We start from the raw sequence: 14,344 nt of genomic DNA on the forward strand, positions 1-14,344 counted from the left end.
ATTAATTGGATTCCAGTTCGCACCCAAACGCAATGCTCTGTCTCTCTCTGTCTCTCTTTCTCTGTATACTCTGACTCTCTCTCCCTCTTAAGTTATCTCACATACTATGGACAAGTGTTGACTGACAGCTTTTCATAGTAGCTCTACGCCTAAGCGAGGGGACAGGAGCGGAGAGGACAGCAGTTACAGCGAAGTAGTCCGTACACTGCTGCAGCTACAGAACATGGATTAAAGCACTCTGCCTATTAGCTAAATAATAGCGATGTGCATTCCGGGTCTTTTCCGTGAGCCGCATCATTTGGCTCCGTTCAGCTAAAAGAGCCGCATAATTTGCCTCCCAAACGGCCCTTCATTGAAAATGCTGGAAAATCAACCGAGAACCATGAAAAAATTAACAAATCTCTAATGTAAAGACAAAAGAGTAAGTTACCATTACCCCATGTGAGATCGTGATATGCAAGTTCAACTACATTTTTACCTAGCCAAATTGTTAGATCGCCTGCGAAACGTTTTTTTTAATGCACTTCAACAATTAGAGTGGACCAGAATGACTTGCTCTCCCCACTATTTATTGTTTCTGCATTCTGAATCATCCATCTTCAGATAATGATTGTGTAACTTAGTTGCAGATAATCGTTTGAAACTCAAAAAGCAGTAGTAATAGTAGTAGTATGCAAATCAGGGAGCCAAATGAACGGCTCTTTCACGAGATGCGATTTGGTTCCCAACGTTTGCCAAAAAGAGCCGTTCATTCGCGAACGACTCATCACTACTACATAGTAGTAGCAGGCGCTTTCGCGCAGTTGCCGAATGTGCTCGTCTGTGTGTTCGTGCAGAAAACTAAAGGAGAGACTGCTGAGTTGAACAAGGTAGTTATTGCAACGAGAAAGGAAGGGAATATTTAGCTAATCTTTTAAAATACTAAACTGGACCAGAGGACCTCTCTCCCTTGCATACAAGTGTTAAAGGGAGGGAGGGGAACGGCACAGAATTATGTTTAAATTACCCTCTACAGTTAACTTGGGAGAGTATTTTTGCTGAGTTGAAAATATTAAGTTTAGGTTCTAGAAAAACAAGATAACTCGAGCGCAATGGAGAGCCAACCACCCGAGCCGCAAATCTACGAGGACGTTCGAAAGAGCGGCTATCTCCGCAAGCAGAAATCCATGCACCGGCGATACTTCGTCCTCCGGACGGCCTCGGAGAGGGGCCCGGCCCGGCTCGAATACTACGAGAGCGAGAAGAAATTCAGAGGAAAGACACCGGTCCCCAAGAAAGCCCTGGTGCTGGAGACGTGTTTCAACATCAATAAGCGGGCTGATGCGAAGAACAAGCACATGATAGTGCTGTACACTCGGGCGGAGAGCTTTGCCATCGCGGCAGAAAACGAGGCGGACCAGGACGAATGGTATCAGGCCATGGTGGAGCTGCAATGCAAAAGTAAGTAAGCAAAACTACAACGAGCTCTGACTGCAACCCGACCTCTATATGGCTGCCTATCGTTATAACGAAGTGGCCATAGTATTACATCTGAACGTGGCGATGTAGCCCACTGCAGCAATTTGCTCAAATGCAGCTTATAAAAACGACACGTGCTCGTTTAATATACCACGGCTGTCATTGTTATTAGGCTATTTGTTATTAGGTTATTGTTATTAGGCATTTAAATGTTTAAAAAAATATGATTATTGTTATTAGGCTATTTTTAGGACATCCAGAAATGTGCATAACGGGAGTAACTTAACATTGCTCGTCAGCAGCGAGGAACGTCCCACTGCTCACTACCAGCGATGTTTTAAAAATGTCGGCACACGATTTTAGCGTAATAGTTTGAGGCATGCTCTTTGCATTTTAAAGAAAAGTGATGTCAAAATATATCCATATTGCAGTGTGTGGTAGGTTACTGTACTGTTTTGCTGCCTATGGACCATCATTTAAATATTATGTAAAATTACAGTGCATACTTCTTTGCATAATAATTATATTTAGCCAAGGTCCCCCAGAAACTGCAAATCTTATGTTCCAAGTTACCGTGTGTGCTTATCCTTGCCAACACCCAGAGAACGTTAAACGTTATCATACTTTTTCCCCCACACCCATATAGATAGTCTACTTGCTCCAAAAGTTCACATATGCACCAAATGCTTGTGGTTTGTACAGGGTTTAGAGAAGGGAAAAACAAGTAGTTTCATTAAAACGTTGCCTGTATCAAGAGTAGGCTATATTGGAGACAATGTTCTACAGCCAACCTTCCTCCTGCTTCTTCCATTCCCGAGTCAACCCTGGCCATTGCGCAAACGCATCCAGATTTTTGTTATGAGCCTGATTCTCTGTTTACTTAGTATGTACGGAAAAAGTATGAACAAAGTATGAACACTCCCTACAGTAAGTCGCCAGAGCGTATGTTAAATTACTAAAATGTAATTATAAACTGGGTGATTTTAGCCCTGAATGCTGATTGGCTGACAGCCGTGGTGTATCAGACGGGTATGACAAAATATTTATTTTTACTGCTCTAGTTACACTTGTAACCAGTTTATAATAGCAATAAGGCACCAATGGGATTTGTGGTATATGGCCAATATACCACGGCTAAGGGTTGTATCCAGGCACTCCACGTTGTGTCGTACTTCAGAACAGCCCTTATGTGGTATATTGGCCATATACCACACCCCATCGTTCCTTATTGCTTAAATGTATGTTTTTATTTTCTGCTGACATGACAATATTTGCCAAGACAAGACATCACAGTAGAGGATACATGCAAAACCAACAGCATGAACAAGTTTATACAAGATCTATATTGTTGGATACCTGTGTAATGTGCACAAGTATCAATGGGCATACTCATCTTCCATTCAGAGTTTTTTTGTATTATTTATTCATATTTGCAATTATGCACATACAGTAACAAAAAGCATCGATTTTCAATTTATACACGCTTTCAAATCCCTCCTGATATCAGCAGTTGAGCAAACCTTTTGTGCAAACAAAACTATCAAGCCAGTGGCTGGCTGTGGCTGCAATCACCAGTTTTTTCTGCAGTCTCATCATGGGAAAGAAAGCTCATAGACCAGTGACTGGGGTGGGGAGGACACATGATGCAATCTTGACAAACGAAGGTTTGGGTTCAAGGTACTTACAGCTGACCTGCTGGCCTACGTTATGTAAAAGAGATGATTACAATGAGGGGGAAAAGTAGGTGCCGCCGCAACAAATAAGAGAGAAAAGCAGAAGCCTCTTACTGTGTTGAACATGTCCTAAACATTCTCCACAGGTAACAATGATCAAGAGGTTGACTTAGAATTGGACCTCTTTTGACTTGGTTAACCTGTGCCTTAAAGTAACGGTACAGTGTTTCTATGAAATATGGCCTATAATTACTTACAATATGAATGAAATAGTTTCCCTTCCAAAATAATTGTCATTAAGTATGTTAAAAAGCAGCTTTTCTGTGTTGGAAGGGTGTGTGGGTACCCCAACAACAGAATGGTGTGGGCATATACCAGTCATTAAAATTATTCATGCGAGTAGACCGTTGATTGGCCAGCTCATCCTACTCTAGAATGGTGATTGGCCAGCTCATCTCCCCTCAGGAGTATGATATCCTACTCGATTAGAAAATAGCGAGCATTTTTTAAACGGTCTGTTGGAGATACAAGTTTGGGGTGGGGTTTTTGAAGTGTTTTTTCCCCTCAAATGTATTCTTTGGCCACAGATAGTAGCGTAGGACAACATTATTTAGATAAGTCAACAACATTATTTGGGTATAAGTCAACAACATTATTTGGGTATAAGTCAACAACATTATTTGGATATGAGTTAACAGAATATGAACTTTTAAAATGAGATTTTCACTGTACAGTTACTTTAACTAATGTCTTAGGCCTATGACCTGTGCAAAGGGGTCCAGGCTGTCTCTGGCTTTAGTTGGCCCTATGTACAGATCTAGGATCGGTTTTCCCTATTCCAGTCCTAACTGTAACCAATTGGGCACAAAAAACAGCAACAATATGTTATGCATGTGTTTACATTTACATTTTAGTAATTTAGCAGACACTCTTATCCAGAGCAATTAGGGTTACGTGCCTTGATCAAGGGCACACCGGCATATTTTTCACCTAGTCAGCTCATGGATTCGAACCAGCAACCTTTCAGTTACTGGCCAACACTCTTAAACGCTAGGCTATCTGCCGTGCATATGTTATATGCAATAGGTTACATACAGTGCCTTCAGAATGTATTCACCCCCTGGACTTTTTCCACATTTTGTTGTGTTAGACCCTGAATTTTAAATGGATTACATTTAGATTGTTCTTCACTGGCCTACACACAACACCCCGTAATGTTAAAGTGGAATTATGAGTTTAGAATGTTTTACAAATTAATAAAAAATGAAAAGCTGAAATGTCTTGAGTCAGTAAGTATTCAATCCCTTTGTCATGGCAAGCCTAAATACATTCAGGAGTAAAAATGTGCTGAACAAGTCACATAATAAGTTGCATGTACTCACTCTGTGTACAATAATAGTTTAACATGAAAAACTACCTCATCTCTGTGCCCCACATATAGTGCATTCAGAAAGTATTCAGACCCCTTGACTTTTTCCACATTTTGTTACATTACAGCCTTATTCTAAAATGGATTAAATCGTTTTTCCCCTCATCAATCTACACACAATACCCTATAATGATAAAGCAAAAACAGGTTTAAAACGGAAATATCACATTTACATAAGTATTCAGACCCTTTACTCAGTACTTTGTTGAAGCACCTTTGGCAGCGATTACAGCCTTGAGTCTTCTTGGGTATGACGTTACAAGCTTGGCACACCTGTATTTGGGGAGTTTCTCCCATTCTTCTCTGCAGATCCTTTCAAGCTCTGTCAGGTTGGATGGGGAGTGTCGCAGCACCGCTATTTTTAGGTCTCTCCAGAGATGTTCAAACGGGGCTCTGGCTGGGCCACTCAAGGACATTCAGAGGCTTGTCCCGAAGCCATTCCTGCGTTGTCTTGGCTGTGTGCTTAGAGTCGTTGTCTTGTTGGAAGGTGAACATTCGCCCCAGTTTGTGGTCCTGAGTGCTCTGGAGCAGGTTTTCATTAAGGATCTCTGTACTTTACTCCGTTCATCTTTCTCTCGATTCTGACTAGTCTCCCAGTCCCTGCCGCTGATAAACATCCCCACAGCATGATGCTGCCACCACCATGCTTCACCTTAGGGATGGTGACAGATTTCCTCCAGACGTGACGCTTGGCATTCAGGCCAAAGTCTTCAATCTTGGTTTCATCAGACCAGAGAATCTTGTTTCTCATGGTCTGAAAGTCTTTTAGGTGCCTTTTGGTGAACTCCAAGCAGACTGTCATGTGCCTTTTACTGAGGACTGGCTTCTGTCTGTACACTCTACCATAAAGACCTGATTGGTGGAGTGCTGCAGAGATGGTTCTCCTTCTGGAAGGTTCTTCCATCTCCACAGAGGAACTCTGGAGCTCTGTCAGAGTGACCATTGGGTTCTTGGTCACCTCCATGACCAAGGCCTTTCTCCCCCGATTGCTCAGTTTGGCCGAGTGGCCAGTTCTAGGAAGAGTCTTGGTGGTTCCAAACTTCTTCCATTTAAGAATGATGGAGGCCACTGTGTTCTTGGGGACCTTCAATGCGGCAAAACATTTTTGGAATTATTCCCCAGATCTGTGCCTCGACACAATCCTGTCTCGGAGCTCTACGGACAATTAGTTTGACCTCATGGCTTGATTTTTTCTCTGACATGCTCTGTCAACTGTGTGACCTTATATAGACAGGTGAATGCCTTTCCAAATCATGTCCAATCAATTGAATTTACCACATGTTGACTCCAATCAAGTTGTAGAAACATCTCAGGGATGATCAATGGAAACAGGATGCACCGGAGCTCAAGTCCGAGTCTCATAGCAAAGGGTCTGAGTACTTACAGTTGAAGTTGGAAATTTACATACACCTTAGCCAAATACATTTAAACTCAGTTTTTCACAATTCCTGACATTTAATCCAAGTAAAAATTCCCTGTCTTAGGTCAGTTAGTGTCACCACTTTATTTTAAGAATGTGAAATGTCAGAATAATAGTAGAGAGAATGATTTATTTCAGCTTTTAGTTCTTTCATCACATTCCCAGTGGGTCAGAAGTTTACATACACTCAATTAACATTTGGTAGCATTGCCTTTAAATTGTTTAACTCGGGTCAAACGTGTCGGGTAGCCTTCCACAAGCTTCCCACAATAAGTTGGGTGAATTTTGGCCCATTCCTCCTGACAGAGCTGGTGTAACTGAGTCAGGTTTGTAGGCCTCCTTGCTCGCACACGCTTTTTCAGTTCTGCCCACACATTTTCTATAGGATTGAGGTCAGGGCTTTGTGATGGCTCTGTTGTCCTTATGCCATTTTGCCACAACTTTGTTGTGGCATGCTTGGGTCATTGTCCATTTGGAAGACCAATTTGCGACCAAGCTTTAACTTCCTGACTGATGTTTTGAGATGTTGCTTCAATATATCCACATAATTTTCCTGCCTCATGTTGCCATCTATTTTGTGAAGTGCACCAGTCCCTCCTGCAGCAAAGCACCCCCACAACATGATGCTGCCACCCCCGTGCTTCACGGTTGGGATGGTGTTCTTCGGCTTGCAAGCCTCCCCCTTTTTCCTCAAAACATAATGATGGTCATTATGGCCAAACAGTTCTATTTTTCATCAGACCAGAGGACATTTCTCCAAAAAGTACGATCTTTGTCCCCATGTGCAGTTGCAAACCGTAGTCTGTCTTTTTTATGTCCGTTTTGGAGCAGTGGCTTCTTCCTTGCTGAGTGACCTTTCAGGTTATGTCAATATAGGACTCGTTTTACTGTGGATATAGATACTTTTGTATCTGTTTCCTCCAGCATCTTCACAAGGTCCTTTGCTGTTGTTCTGGGATTGATTTGCACTTTTCGCACCAAAGTGACTTGCCAAAACTATAGTTTGTTAACAAGAAATTTGTGGAGTGTTTGAAAAACGGGTTTTAATGACTCCAACCTAAGTGTATGTAAACTTCCCACTTCCACTGTATATAAATAAAGTATTTCTGTTTTTTAGGTTTAATACATTTACAAACATTTCTATAAACCTGTTTTTGCTTTGTCGTTATGGGGTATTGTGGGTAGATTGATGAGTTTAAAATAAGGCTGTAACGTAACAACATGTGGGAAAAATCAAGGGGTCTGAATACTTTCCAAATGCACTGTACAATTACCTGTAAGGTCAGTCAATCAAGCAGTGAATTTCAAACACAGATTCAACCACAAAGACCAGGGAGGTTTTCCAATGCCTCGCAAAGAAGGGCACCTATTGGTAGATGGGTAAAAAAAAGCAGACACTGAATATCCCTATGATCATGATGAAGTTATTAATTACACTTTGGATGGTGTAACGATACACCCAGTCACTACAAAGATACAGGCGTCCTTCCTAACTCAGTTGCCGGAGAGGAAGGAAACCTCAGGGATTTCACCATGAGGCCAATTTTGACATAAAAACAGTTAGAGAGTTTAATGGCTGTGATAGGAGGAAACTGAGGATGGATCAACAACATTGTAGTTACTCCACAATACTAACCTAATTGACAGAGTGAAAAGGAAGCCTGTACAGAATATAAATATTCTAAAACATGCATCCTGTTTGTAACAAGGCAGTAAAGTAATACTGCGAAAAAGGGGCAAAGCAAATAAATACTGAATACAAAGTTTATGTTTGAGGCAAATCCAATACAACACATTACTTAGTACAACTCTCCATATTTTCAAGCATAGTGGTGGCTGCATAATGTTATGGGTGTGCTTGTAATCGTTAAGTACTGGGAAGATTTTTAGAATTTTTCTTCCACTTGACATCACAGAGTATTTTGTGTAGATCGTTGACAATTTTTTATTTATTTTTTATCCCACTTTGTAACAGAACAAAATGTGGAAAAAGTCAAGGGGTGTGAATACTTTCTGAAAGCACTGTAGACCTCACTGATCCTGGATCTATGTCAACAGTTTATCCCCCACACACAGCACTACGCATGGAAGAGACAGAAGGAAACTGCAACAGCGGAGCACCCTCAGAGACCCCAGAGTGGGTATGGGATGTGGTTGTCAGATTAGGGAGACCGGGAGCAGGGAGGGAGAAGAGAGGGAGGACAGGGGGTGTTTCTCACTCTCTCTAGTTGTCAGCCAATAAACAATCGGCAGAGCAAACCAAATAAACGACCCTGTCGACTCTTCGTCTGGTCAAACATTTTGACATCTGTCTTTTGGCATATCTTGTGTCAATTGTGTCACTGAATTCTCTGTTATTGAATGACAGCTTAACTCAACATTGCTCAGAGTGCTGGCACCCTCTCCTCCTGTTTGTTTAGGGTTGTGTTATAAGCGTAAATCTATTTTCTCTGACTGGTCTAAAGTTTAGACATTTCTCAGTCAACCCCAGCGCCAGCCAGCTACATCAATCTACACCCATACGGCTCATATTGCATATAGGGTCTAGCTCATGTGGTTTCAACATTTTCCATCTCTTTCATGCAGACGTTTGACAAAATAATTGTTGAGGTGAATGAGGCCAACTTGTGTGCACACCCACTCACACACAACCCTTGGCATTCCAACCCATATAGAATAAACGGGTATGTTATACAGTGCTTAGAAGAGTCGACAACAAGCTCCTCCCATTTTAAATGATGCCATTGGGAAAATGGGCGGAGTCTCTGTGTCAGTGACCATCCAGTCTTCGGGGTTTCCGTCCAGTAAGCTGAAAGTGTATGGGGGTAACGTGAACCCCCACTTGTACAGTTGGGAGAGCAAAAGGATTCACACCCACCCAGATACCTTTTCAGTCGAGCAAATACTGTGCCGCTGCCACTTTCAAGTCATGTCAGTCTCCTTGATCCTATAGGTGTGGAGCAGTGCTTTGTGACATGCTATGGCTTGAACTGAGGTTTTGAGCCAAAGCTGACACATTGAGAGGTAGCTACAGTATTATGTTACAGCTCTACATTATTATTGGCAGTGTATATGGGAACAGGGGCTACAAAGGAGAGAAATGCATTCTCTCTCTCTCCACACACTGTAACGATGTTCGTCTGAGGAAGAAGGAGTAGACCAAAGCGCAGCGTGGTACGTGTTCATGATGTTTTTAATATAGCCTGAACACTGAAACAAAAAACTAAAGTAGAACAAAACGCAACAGTAGTGTCAGGCACTCACACAAAACAGAAAACAACTACCCACAACACACAGGTGGAAAAAGGCTACCTAAGTATGGATCTCAATCAGAGACAACGATAGACAGCTGCCTCTGATTGAGAACCACACACGGCCAAACACAAAGAAATAGAAAGCATAGAAAAATGAACATAGAATGCAAGACATAGAATGCCCATCCCAATTCACGCCCTGACCAAACCAAAATAGAGACATAAAAAGGATCTCTAAGGTCAGGGCGTGACACACACGCACATACACACACACACACGGCATATGTTTTACTATCCTTGTGGGGACTTAAAATGAACCCCTAACCTTAACCCCTAACCCTAATTGTAACCCTAACCCTTACTCATAAGCTTAAAATATCCTTTGTCCCACGAGGGCTAATTTTCTTTGTTTAACTATCCTTGTGGGGACGTTGGGGGATTTCCTGTACCCATGAGGAGCCCCCCCCCCCACACACACACAGAAAAGCCTAACAGACAGCACAGCAGTTAGTCTGCACCCGCTGCCCACTTTCAATAACTGCCCCAGTCTCAGACTCTCTCCGTGCTGCGTTCTGGGAAACTCACCTGGAGCAACCAGGGACCGCCTTCATGTCAATATCTCGCAGGCAATCTCCCTCCCTCCGCTAACCCGTAACTTTCACAAATACAGTCCAGCTGCCATGCAGAGACCGAGAGAGATATTGAGATCTTTATTTGTTCAGCTGGGTCCAAGGAGGCCATATGGCCTGTAAATACAGTATCAAGCTGTAAGAGAAGGTTATTTACCAAACTATTTATATTCACTGGAGTGTATCAAGGCTGAAGTAGGGTATTAGAAGTATGGAGCATCATCGTTTGCCAGGCAAATAAAGTGCTCTGGCTCACAAGCCACCTCAAGAACGGTTGTTGGACCTAGTAAACAACGAAGCAGTGTAAACTGGAGATGAGAGATGAGATACACAGTACTGTTAAGCCAGGCGGCAGGCAGGGCCACTGTGCACACTCTCGCTAACACACACACACACACACACACACACATACACACACACACACACACACACACACACACACACACACACACACACACACACACACACACACACACACACACACACACACACTAGGAGGTAAACCGCTCATTAAACTATAGTGTCAAACACAACCAGCAAGCCACAACCCAGAACAAAGGTCCTTCCAGGTCTGTCTCGATGATAAACAGCTACTAAGCTCTGATCTACAGTGAGTTGTCCCTTTTGGCCTCACATAAACCACAGATATATTCACTGGTGTATGATCCACTAACCCCATATTAGCTCTGATCTACAGTCAGTGTTTCCTTTTCACTTCATATAAAATACATGATGACTGTTATCTGATACTCTGACTCTACATCAGTGCAAGCCAAGACACCACTTCACCCATGTGGATACACTTGTCTCAAGGCATGGCTTTAGTGTAGTATTTATACCCAGCCCTTGTCAGTCAGTCTCCCAGTCATCCAGGCAGGCGGTATGACCTGGATCTCACCGGTGGCCGCCTCGGCCGGGGGAGGCGATTAAACGTTGAACCCAGTTAAACTGCTGCTCATCTCCCTAATTAGACCGTAATTGTTGTCTCCGAGTCGGGCCGACTCAGCGCTGCCTGACGGGGACAACAGGACTGTGGGTGTGAACCGGAGCTAGCTTAGCCTAGAGCTATTTTGACCACTAAGACCCAGGGGCTGTGTCCCAAATGGCACCCTATTTCCTATGTAGTGCACTACTTTTGACCAGAGCCCTGGTCAAAAGTAATGCACTACATAGGAAATAGGGCACCATTTGGGATGCTGCCTGAGTAAGCACTGTGAGCTGGACCCTCCCTCCTCCTTCTCACGTTAGCCACAGGGCCACGGGGTCATTTCCTATGCAGAAAATAGTTTACACCCATTAACACCCTGTAATTTCATTCAACATGTCGGGCTAGCCTGTGTTTTGCTGGGCAGGTAGATCCCCTGTTGCGCAATAGACCCATGTTCACTCTCAACAGTCAGCTACTGTAAAAGGTCAGCCCGAAGGGTCAGCTCGACATTTAGGCTTGAGAGTGATCAATTTAAATCACCTATATGTGCTTCATATGCATGTTATATGTGCAACAAGCGCGATTTATCCCAAGGATAGTCGGTAAGTGTCCCATAATTTGATTGACATGAAGGAAAGGCTGAGAGAGGAACACAATCGATCACGTCGATGAGTGTCCATATGGCGCGATGCAGCTGTGAGCAGAGGACGCTTATGCAGGTATAGAAACCTTTTTATGGTGATATTGATCTGCTGGTTGATAGTACATGATATAGGCTAACCACCAGCTCACCGCACTGTGGTGCCTGACCAGGTCAATGGGTTCATCTCAGTGGTGAATGAATTTGACTTCTGCAGCTGCGCTGACATGAAGAAAACTGGACAGGTTCCAGTATATTCCATGGGTAGGCCTCCTCTGCTATATTACTTTGGCTTATCTTGTACTTTTGGCTGATTGATGAAGAATAGGAGACGAGAATTGACAGCCTCTTCTGGTATGCACCTGGTGTGTCCTCCTCCAGCGCAGTCTTTTTTCGTCAGTGGTTCTGTGACCACACAAAAGCCTTGACGTGGCGCTCTTTAATGATGGCTGCCAGGCTGACGGGGTTGCTGTGAAGACCGACCAGCACGCTAGCTAATCTTCACTTTCATGTGGTGCTTTAGCGATGACAAATCTGGATGCCTCGCTGATAATTGTGTGCGTGTGTGTGTGTGTCTTCATAACACATACCATATGTGCGAACTGAGCCTTAGGGAGGTGGTGGTGTTGTGTACGTGTTGTGTTTCTTCCTCCGGGGGCCAGGAGAGAGGGGGATGGATAATGAGGGAGTGGGAACGAGAGAGAGTGAGGGAAGGAGAGGTGGGGGGTTAGAGGAGACAGACTGGGACACTCGGCAGTAAGGGAGATCCTTTTGGGGGGATCCACGGTTTTATTGACCCACACACACACACACACACACACACACACACACACACACACACACACACACACACACACACACACACACACACACTGGACACAGCTGTCCTGTGTCTCTCCACACTGGTAACTCAGGGTGATGGCGAGAGATGAGGGGGAGAGATAGCCGAGCAGGCGAGATGGGAAATAAAGGGACTTCAGGCCTCGGATGTCCAGCTCGTTGGCTTCTTTGGTGACGTATTTGAGAGCGTTGTGGCATGCTAGGGCACTGGGGTCAGCAGCATGAAACAAGGCCTAGTGGGAAAAGGATCTTTCCATGCCAGCTCTAGCGTTCAGTGATTTACTGAGTGCATTAGCGAAACTAAGAGAGATACCGTTTTTGCGCCTAGCACTCACAGATATCGATCCCCTCCATGAATCTGATGAGATTGGAATGTAAAAATCCACAAAAAAGTTGAAAGGGCGCCCCACGGTTTGGGAACCACTGCCCTACTTCATAAAATGATCATACGTACAGTAGGCTACTTCACACCAAAAAAATAGGTTCTAAATGTAACCTAAAGATACTTTTTTGGTCAAATAAAAGTTGAGAAACTAAACCCTCAACTTCACTACAGCGCCTGACAAATAAAATAGACTATACATTATGCAACACTACTGAATCCTACCATACCTCACACATGCAGGCTACCTGACCACTGAGGGCTACTCCAAGGCACCATGTCCATACTGAGCCTATATGTCAGAGTTGAGGGCATTTCCATGGAAAAGGATCCATGAGCACCAACATGTGAAGTTTATAGGAGCGTATCAAGTTGGGCGTCAAATGAAATCTAAGCGTCTATCTTTTTTAGAAACTGGAATAAGCAAAGGCTTTGATTTCTTGTCAAACAGATGGAGAACGGGTCTTACGAAACATCGAGCCGAAAAAGTCTTTAGAGGTATTAGAATTACATCGAAACCCAATAATGTAAAACTAAAGACTTCTGGCAACTAATATCAACACCTGTATTTAGTTTAGGAAATATATTTTTTCCTTCTGTAAGTTTAAAGGGACACTTCAGGATTTTGGAAATTCAGCCCTTTATCTGCTTCCCCAGAGCCAGATGAACTTGTGGATAAAAATCGTATGTCTCTGCGTGCAGTTTGATGGAAGTCGCTAACTAGCATTAGCGCATTTGCTAACTAGTGTTAGCACAAAGACTGGAAGTCTATGGTAACTGCTAGCATGCTAGTAGATACCATAGCCTTCCAGACAATGGCCTAACACTAGGTAAGTGCATTGGCTCACGAAATTATCTCTTAACTTCCTTCATACTGGATCCATTGCCAAAATCCCGAAGTATACCTTTATGAAACATTGCCTTGTGCCTTGAAATTCAGTAACCAAAAACCCCACAGATCATTAAATATTTTCAAATTTCGCTCCCTCTTGAGGAGGGAGGATAATGAAAGTTCACAGAAGTAATGAGTAAAGGTAGACCTATCAATTAGTTATAGTGCTTTTATGTTAATTAACTATTAAGTGATAAAAGTGAAATTCTGTTACCTATTATTCCCGAAATTCTATTAATTATTTGGTAACGGAATTTCTGCAATTTAATTGGCTACGAGGAGAAATTGTAGTAGTCACAAACCACAGTTGGGTCACCTGCTACAGTCCTTCCTTCCACTGGCATACTGTTATGTTCAGCTCATTACAGTTTTCTTTCTCTTTCTGTGGTCATTCCGCCCTGGCCTTGATTTCAATGTCCACAAATGCCGTTTTTTGGTCCAGTCCCGACAAGCCTTGATTTCAACATCTACAGACCTTTGGACCGGCTTTCATTTGGACCAAACATAGACAACCTTGACTGGTTCAGATTTGGTCCGGTCTGGACCAAATCTTAACCAATCATGGATGTCTATGTTTCACAAGTTTGGACAGCACAGTACAGTACATTACAGTAAAGTAGAGCACAGTACAGAAAAGTAGAGTAGATTATAGCTCAGTACAGTAAAGAAAAGTAGAGTTTAGGTCAGTACAGTACTAAAGTAGAACAAAGTGTAATAGAGTTCACTACAGTACACAGTAGACCACACGAGTTGAGTCCACTATAATGTACTGTACTGAACTATACTGTACTATACTCTA

General features: G+C 43.1%; 1 protein-coding gene across 1 annotated transcript in view; it reads left to right on the top strand.

The window, feature by feature from the left end:
* The first annotated feature begins 763 nt into the window (after positions 1–763).
* Positions 764–14,344, top strand: part of LOC139561884 (insulin receptor substrate 1-B-like) — a 68,553-nt gene continuing 54,972 nt past the window's right edge. The window contains exon 1 of the mRNA XM_071379271.1: positions 764–1,440. Coding sequence (XP_071235372.1) covers positions 1,092–1,440 — 349 coding nt within the window. The 5' untranslated portion in view covers positions 764–1,091. The remainder of the gene's footprint in view (positions 1,441–14,344) is intronic.

The sequence above is a fragment of the Salvelinus alpinus genome, chromosome 31, assembly GCF_045679555.1.
Source record: "Salvelinus alpinus chromosome 31, SLU_Salpinus.1, whole genome shotgun sequence".
NCBI lineage: Eukaryota > Metazoa > Chordata > Actinopteri > Salmoniformes > Salmonidae > Salvelinus > Salvelinus alpinus.